This window comes from Cebus imitator, unplaced genomic scaffold (assembly GCF_001604975.1).
Source record: "Cebus imitator isolate Cc_AM_T3 unplaced genomic scaffold, Cebus_imitator-1.0 Scaffold275, whole genome shotgun sequence".
In the NCBI taxonomy this organism is placed as follows: Eukaryota; Metazoa; Chordata; class Mammalia; order Primates; family Cebidae; genus Cebus; species Cebus imitator.
Window position 1 is genome coordinate 1,812,263 of NW_016107590.1, and position 8,076 is coordinate 1,820,338.

An 8,076-nucleotide genomic window follows, 5' to 3' on the forward strand; every position below is an offset into this window, starting at 1 on the left:
TTTGCTTTTTGTATTATACACTAAACTCCTACGCTAGAAATAGAGGTTAGAATGATCTATCTTCCTATCTTCAAATAATAATCAGAGCTAACACTTATCAGGCATTACAGTGTACAGTATGCTCCACAGAAGCCTTATAATAGGCCCAGCACGGTGGCTCATCCCTGTAATCCCAGCATTCTGGGAGGCGGAAGCGGGTGGAACACCTGATGTCAGGAGTTGGAAACCAGCCTGGCCAACTTGGCGAAACCCATCTCTACTAAAAATACAAAAATCAGCCGGGCTTGGTGGCAGCACCTGTAGTCCCAACTATTCGGGAGGCTGAGGCAGGAGAATCACTTGAACCTGGGAGGCAGAGATTGCGGTGAGCTGAGATTGTGCCACTGCACTCCAGCCTGTGCAACACAGTGAGACTGTCTCAAAAAAAAAAAAAAAAACAAAAAAAAAAAAAAAAAAAAAAAAAAAAAAAAAAAAAAAAAAAAAAAATCTTGAAAAAGCCCTATCAGTGGTACATCATGCCAGTTCCACAAATGGAGACAAAAAGCAGTGAGGCTAAATAAACCTGCTGTAGGTCACACACTGGTGGCACCAGGATTTGAACACATGTAGCCTGGCAACAAACCTCTCTCAAAGAGGATGCTACTTACCTAAGGCAGTCAAAAGACAAATTCCCATTTAGAAGGCAGGGTAGCTGGGTCTGGCGCGGTGGCTCACGCCTGTAATCCCAGAACTTTGGGAGGCCGAGGCAGCAGAATCACTTGAGATCAGGAGTTCGAGACCAGCCTAGGCAACATGGTGAAACCTCGTGTCTACTAAAAATACAAAAATTAGCCGGGCGTGGCGGTGGGCGCCTGTAATCCCAGCTATTCGGGAGGCTGAGGCAGGAAAATCGCTTGAACCCGAGAGGCCAAGGTTGCAGTGAGCTGAGATCGTACCACTGCACTCCAGCCTGGGCGACAGAGGAAGACTCCATCTCACAACAACAAACAAACAAAAAATTAGCTAGGGCGTGGTTGCGCACGCCTGTAGTTCCATCTACTTGGGAGGCTAAGGCTGGAGAATCGCTTGAACCCCAGAGGCGGAGGTTGCAGTGAGCCGAAATCGCATCACTGCACTCCAACAGTGAGACTCCGTCTCAAACAAACAAACAAACAAAACTGGGGAAGCTAATGCAAAAACCTAGTGCCACGGTACCGCATGACAAAGCTAGGTTCGGCGGAAAGATGGAAGACCAGGTCTCTGAGTGAGCGATAAACTTCATTCCTGCGTCTCGGTCTCCCTTCGGTCCAGGTATAAAATGAGCATCACAGGCTGTCTAGGGTCGATGTCCCCAGATGCTACATTTTTGGTAAAATCTACCCCTTTACGGTCACCCAGCGGCGCTAGGGAATCCCTAAGTTTATAGGTGGAGATGAGATGGCCCAGAGACCGCCGCAAGCCCGCCTACAGGAGGCGCCAAGGCTCGCGCGCCCCGCCTCGCAGTGAGTAGCCGCGTCGGGGTCCGCACGCCCAGCCGCTGCCGCCGCTACCCCCCAGCTTCCCAAACCCGGGCTCCGTGAGCCCGCCCGGGGGACGCCTGCGTGCCCCTTCTACTGCCAATGACCCGGCAGTCCGGGCTCCTCGCTCCCACCCCTCACCCTCACCGCCGCCCGCGCGCTCCCCGGGGCCCGGGCTTGGCGAGCCCAGCCACGACCACCCACCCTCCCTTCACACTCACTGGCACTTGCAGCGGCCTATCGCTGGGTGCAACCGTCATGTCGGAATCTGAGTCGGAAAGCTGCCCATCTTCCATGTCGCCGGCCTCCAACGCCATCTTCCCCCGGCGCGGCGAGGCGCGGTGCGGAGCGCTGCGTGGCGGCGGGTCAGGAGAGCACTTCCGGCGGGAAGGCCCGGCGGCGAGGTTGCTCGGGCGCCCCCGCGCGGAGGCCTGCCTGTCCCAGCGGCTTGAGGCGTCGCCATTGCACTGGAACTACCCCGGAAAAATGAATCCCTTGTGCCCCCAACACTTTTCTTCCAAACTTCATTTTCGTGCAAACATAAATATGTTACGAGTCGCGGTCGTCTGGGATTCCGCCTTTGGCCGTACATCCCTCGCCTGTATGCTCTGGTCAAGCCTCCCCGCTTCCATTCTTGCTCCTCCACAATCCACTCTACGTATTGCTTCCAGGGAAGCTTTTCAAGCAGTATAGTCCGCCCTGTATCCACTCTCTATCCACAGACGCCGAACCTGCGGATGGGAAAGACCGACTGTGCACCTCTACGTAAAGTAAGGGGCTTGAGCATGGCGGATGTTGGTATCTGCAGTGGGGGGAGTGGTGTCCTGAAAACAAAGACCTGCGGATACCGAGGGACGATTGTACCTTAGCTCGAATCTTCCAAGGGCATCCCTCCCCAAAACAAGGACTGAGTTCTCAGGCTGGCAGAAAAGGTCCTGTGATCTGGGCATCTGGCCACTGGTCCTGGTGTGTCCCCCTGCCCAACCGCTGGCTGCTCCTGTGGCTCCTCAGGCACCCTTTATTCATTCCGAGCTAAAGGCCTCTGCATTTGCTGTTCACTCGGCCTGGAAGGCCCTTACCTCAACCCACTCCATTCTTTAAAGATTATCTTGGAACTGCCTTTGCAAAAATTGTAACAGTGAGAGCATTATAGCAGTGGGAGGGATCTGATCTAGCCAGCCCCTATCTTGCTTTCAGCCCTCAAGCTGCCCTTAATTATTCCTGGGCTTGGGCCAGTCCATCAAACTTTGGGAGACATTTAGTTTATAGTTTAAACGATAATAACCCTTCCCCAAAAGTCAACCGCCTTTGTAAAGCTAGTAAGAGACCAGCAGGGTAGAAGAATAGAGGAGGCTGAATTTTTTAAGGTGTAGGCAAAAACCCTTGCCAGTCATCATCCGAGAGGTCACAAGGCATGCAAGTTTCCCAGTTACTTTACCAGATGATGTCACTATTGTAGACCCTAAGACGACATTTGAGATATCTTTTCACATATTTTGCTTGTCTGACTACCAGTGGCTCCGCCTGAACCGCGAACCGCCAACCGCTTCTGTGGTCCCACACAGAAGCTGTTGAGCGGCTTGAGGACAATTTCCACACCCCTAAGATTGCTTCCCCAACCAATCAGCAGCAAGAGAACTCATTGCTTAGCCACTCCATCCCTGCCCCAAACTTATCTTTGAAAAACAGTAGCCCCTGAATTCTCCCAGATATTGATTTGAGTAATAATTCTGTCTCCCACGTGGCATGGCAGGCCTCCTATTAATTCTTTCTTTCTTCTTTTTGAGTCAGAGTTTCGCTCTGTCTCCAGGCTGGAGTGCAGTGGCAAAACCTCGGCTCACTGCAGCCTCTGCCTCCTGGGTTCAAGAGATTCTCATGCCGCAGCCTCCCAAGTAGCTGGGGTTAGAAGCATGAACCACCACACTCTGCTAATTTTTGTATTTTTAGTAGAGATGGGGTTTGACCGTGTTGGCCAGGCTGGTCTTGAACTCCTGACCTTAAGAGATCCACCCTCTGAGGGAATGTGTTTTCTTTCCGGGTCCACAAGGGGGCGTAGTTTTAAGGGCAAGAACTTCCTAGTGCCATGCCCCCCTCTCATCTCTCTCCATCCGGGAGATTTAACGGTTTTATGTTTGAATTTCGCGGCTGCGGGAAGAAACTGGCAATCACTCCAGCTGAAATTCTAAGGAACTCCTTTCATTGGCTGCGGGTCTTACAGGAGTTTTGAAAAAAGGAGGTAGAAGAAGGATGAAATCCCTATTTTCAATGTGAGCAGTTGCTGGTGCCTATTTTCCCAGAATTGGTTTTTTTTTTTTTTTTTTGAGACAGGGTCTCGCTCTGTCGCCCAGGCCGGAGTGCTCTCCAACCTCCACCTCCTGGGTTCAAGCAATTCTCCTGACTCAGCCTCTCAAGTAGCTGGGACTACAGATGTGCACCACCACACCTGGCTAATTTTTGTATTTTTAGTAGAGACAGGGTTTCACCATGTTGACCAGGCTGGTCTTGAACTTCTGATCACTCAAGTGATCCTCTTGCCTCAGCCTCCCAAAGTTTTGGGATTACAGGTATGAGACACTGTGCTCGGCCAGCCAGAATCAGTTTAGAAGGATGACCATACTTCTCTTCTTGATTCGAAGAGAGGGAAGCTAACACTCCTTGATAACACTCTGTATTGCTCCTAAACGTTAGTGCATCTGTAAATGTGTTTTCATTTCATTGAAGTGAATGGAGAAGAAGAGAAGGAAGAATGTGGTTTTGGGATATGTAGATAAAGAATCTTGTTGGCTGGTAGAAAGTGATGGGAATCAGTTCAAATGTCTGAGAATTAAAATTAGAAAAATTAGCACCGTGGTCCTGCGGGTAGATGGAAGACAGCAGCAAGGTTTTTGATAGAGAGTATCAATGTCAGACAGGCACTGCTACCCTTCAAGGGCATTCTTCATTGGTTCATTTGTTCATACACTCATGTAAGTGGGCATAGGCCTGGAACAATGCTAGGAACTGGAGCAATGCAAGCATGAGTCAGAGATGATCCTTGCCCTACCAGGAAAAAAACGTAGTATTTACAAAAGAACGCATCATTCATGTATGCCTAGTACTAACTGCAGTTTCTGGTATGTGCTTGATACATGCAGAGTGTTTGTTCAAATCATTTGTACTATAAGGGTGGAAAAGATAAAGCTCAGGCTTGAATGCAGAGATCAACGGGGCTGGGAGCGGTGGCTCAAGCCTGTAATCTCAGCACTTTGGGACGCTAAGGTGGGTGGATCGCTTGAGCCAAAGGGGTCCAGACTAGCTTGGGCAACATGGGGGAACCCCGTCTCTACAAAAGCCCCACAAAAATTAACTGGGCATGGTGGCATGCCTGTAGTCCCAGCTATTTGGGAGGTTGAGGTGGGAGGATCACTAGAGCCCCGGAGGTTGAGGCTTCAGTGAGCCATGATTGTGCCACTGCACTCTAGCCTGGGTGACAGAGTGAGATCCTGTGCTTGCCCCTCAACCCCAGCGAAAAAAAAAAGAAAGGAAGGATTTTACAGATAGAACAGCAAGGGCACAGGCCCAGTGGGAGGAAAACACAGGCTTTTTATGAAAACATAAAATGACTCTCTGGCTGCAGTGTGGAAACCTACACTGCAAGGCAAGTAGTGACAAATAATATTTTGAAAAAGTAGGCCGGGCATGTTAGTTCACACCTGTAATCCCAGCAGTTTGGGAGGCAGAGGAGGGCAGATCACGAGGTCAGGGATTCAAGACCAGCATGGCCAACATGGTGAAACACCACCTCTACTAAAAATACCAAAATTAGCTAGATGTGGTGGTGCATGCCTGTAATCCCAGCTACTGGGGAGGCTGAAGTAGGAGAATCTCTTGAACCCAGGAAGTGGAGGTTGCAGTGAGAGGAGATTGCACCACTGCACTACAGCCTGGATGATAAGAGTGAGACTTCGTCTCAAGAAAAAAGAGTCTCAGTGCGGTGGCTCACACCTGTAATCCCAGCATTTTGGGAGGCTGAGGCCAGTGGGTCACAAGTTAGGAGTTCAAGACCAGCCTGGTTAACATGGTGAAACCCCGTTTCTACTAAAAATACAAAAAATTAGCCGGGCGTGGTGATGCATGCCTGTAATCACAGCTGTTTGGGAGGCTGAGGCAGGAGAATCGCTTGAACCCGGGAGGTGGAGGTTGCAGTGAAGGGAGATCTCGCCATTGTATTCCAGCTTGAGCAATGAGAGGGAAACTGTCTTAAAAAAAAAAAAAAAAAGAATATACCCAGGTAGGGTATTTATAAAGAAATACAACAATCTAATATTTACCATTAATTAGAAAGCTTTAATTTGTAATCTACCAAAACACTGAAAACAAACCTGTTTGTTTTATTAAAATTAAAAACATCCCTCCCCCTGCCCCTCAATACAAACCCTCCCTTGGCTACTCCAGGGACCAGAGGCGTCAGCATTGCCAAGGAGCTGCTTAGGAATGCCGGCTTTCCAAACCCAGCCCAGACTTACTGAATCAGAATGTGCATTTATCACGACTACCAGGTCATTACATGCATTTTACAGTTTCAGAACCCCAGCTCTCTCCCTTTGTACTTCAGCGCCAATATTTTACTGAAAAGAATTCCCAGCTGAAAACATGGCTCCCGGAGTCTTTCACCAGATGGCAGCAGCCCACTCCTCCCTACCGCACTCCCATTGTTCCAGGCAGGGTTCACCCGCAGGCTCCTCCGGAAGACCTGGGGCCGCCGGGGGGGCGTGCCCCGTGGGAGGGTTCGGGTCTGCCCAATGGGTTCTCCCGGGCGCGGGGCGGGGCTCTATTTGAGCAGCTTTCCAGGCCTCAGGCTCACCCCGAGTTCTGGGCTCAGTATGTGGCGCCTCCCCCGCGCGCTGTGTGTGCACGCTGCAAGGACCAGCAAGCTCCCCGGACCTTGGAGCAGGCCTGCCGCCTTCATGTCCACTCTCCTGATCAATCAGCCCCAGTATGCGTGGCTGAAAGAGCTGGGCCTCCGAGAGGAAAACGAGGGCGTGTATAATGGAATCTGGGGAGGCCGGGGAGAGGTACGTGGGCGCCCAAGAAATCTCTGCAGCCGCGGGCGTTCGCTAGGGGAGGCGGGCGGGCACTGCCCTACCCGAATCCCCGCTATCGCTGAGGCGGTTGTATTGGATGAGAGATTTTGAAGCGCCACAGTAAAAGTTTTCTCGTGTAGGGTGCCTTTAAAACAAAAATTTAGATTTTAGGTCTTTGTGTGCTATGCAGAATCGACGTCATTTTGGAGCTGTGGGGGGGCTAAGCTTCCCGCGCATATTTAAAACCTTATGGCAGAGGCCTGAGATCTGAAGTGAGAAATGTGTTATAGGCAGTGCAACTGATCTTAATTTAGAATTTCACTCTGGCCCTTCAGCTGTGACATGCACCGCAGGTAACGTTCTTCAGTGTAGTTTTAAGTTATCTTCCTTCCTGAATTTCCTGGGAGTTTGCAAGCTCGAACTTGCTGAAATCCTCCCATGTTTTTGTTGGGCTGTGAACGCCTTTGAGGACTGGTTTTCAGCATTTCTCCATTGCCCAGGGCTTAGCACCGCGCCTGACGCCCATTACTGCTCAGTAAAATGTTATATAGAATACAACGGAAAGGTAAGGTTATTATCGCCCAGATTTTTCTTTAAAGGAAAGATTTTTTTAATAGGAAGATGATATATAACAGTTAACAAACTTTGTTGGACGCTACGTATTATCTAACGAACCTGCCTGGGTAGCGCGAACACGTCTTTCTTTTGGTTATCGGTGGCCGTAGGAGATGCAGATGATTTTAATTGCTCCCCAAACCTCGGTGTTTCATCCTTGTGGTATCTGATCATTAGGCTCTTGAAGGCCCTTTTAGCTGTGGCTTAATTTTCCCTTTCATTGTTGACCTGAGACCTCTCCAGGTGGTGTGGACCCAAGCTTTTCCCATGGTTTTTCTGCCTTGGTCATTTCATCTCAGAGCAGAGGGTCGGCAGAGTAAGGGAGAGATGGAATAACTAAAACTAGTCAGTTTGGTCTGTTATTAATGGAAAAAGAGGCAAAAAAACTGGTTACATTAAGGCTTTTGTTTATATACCTAATTTTTAGACATCAAGGGAGAGTTTTGCAGAAAGGTAGTTTCCAATGTTTGGGTCAGAAATGGTAGACAACCTCTGTAGGATGGTTTATATTGTAGCAGAAGTTGACCTAAGGTTTTTGAGTTGGGATACTGTATCATTTTTTTCTCTCTTGTTTTTCCTTCCCTCTATTTGTTCTATTCCCTTAGTTCTGAAAGGATTATGTTTTCTATACATGATCATCTTCCTTTTGTTTTAAGGTTATTACAACTTACTGTCCTGCTAACAACGAGCCTATAGCAAGAGTCCGGCAGGTAAGAGAGAGAGAGAGAGGGAGAGAGTGTGAGTATGTGTGTGTGTGTGTGTTCAAATTACACACAAGGAGTTTGTGCAGGCTTTCTTCAGGGGCAGAAGCCAGTTAGGCAGGTCAAGAATAATACAAAATCGGTTGGGTGAGGTGGCTCACACCTGTAATCCTAGCACTTTGGGAGGGTAAGGCAGGTGGA

The 8,076-nt window shown here is 49.4% G+C and overlaps 2 protein-coding genes across 3 annotated transcripts in view; one reads left to right on the forward strand and one right to left on the reverse strand.

Annotated features, from left to right (window-relative positions):
* PHAX (phosphorylated adaptor for RNA export) overlaps positions 1-1,871 on the reverse strand; it is a 20,745-nt gene extending 18,874 nt beyond the window's left edge. The window contains exon 1 of the mRNA XM_017501005.2: positions 1,718-1,871. Within this exon, the coding sequence (XP_017356494.1) occupies positions 1,718-1,813 (96 nt within the window). The 5' untranslated portion in view covers positions 1,814-1,871. The remainder of the gene's footprint in view (positions 1-1,717) is intronic.
* Positions 1,872-5,888: 4,017 nt separating this feature from the next.
* ALDH7A1 (aldehyde dehydrogenase 7 family member A1) overlaps positions 5,889-8,076 on the forward strand; it is a 51,339-nt gene continuing 49,151 nt past the window's right edge. For both annotated transcript variants that reach the window (XM_017501007.1, XM_017501008.1), the window contains exons 1-2: positions 5,889-6,550; positions 7,831-7,884. In XM_017501007.1, the coding sequence (XP_017356496.1) occupies positions 6,278-6,550; positions 7,831-7,884 (327 nt within the window). In that variant the 5' untranslated portion in view covers positions 5,889-6,277. The remainder of the gene's footprint in view (positions 6,551-7,830; positions 7,885-8,076) is intronic.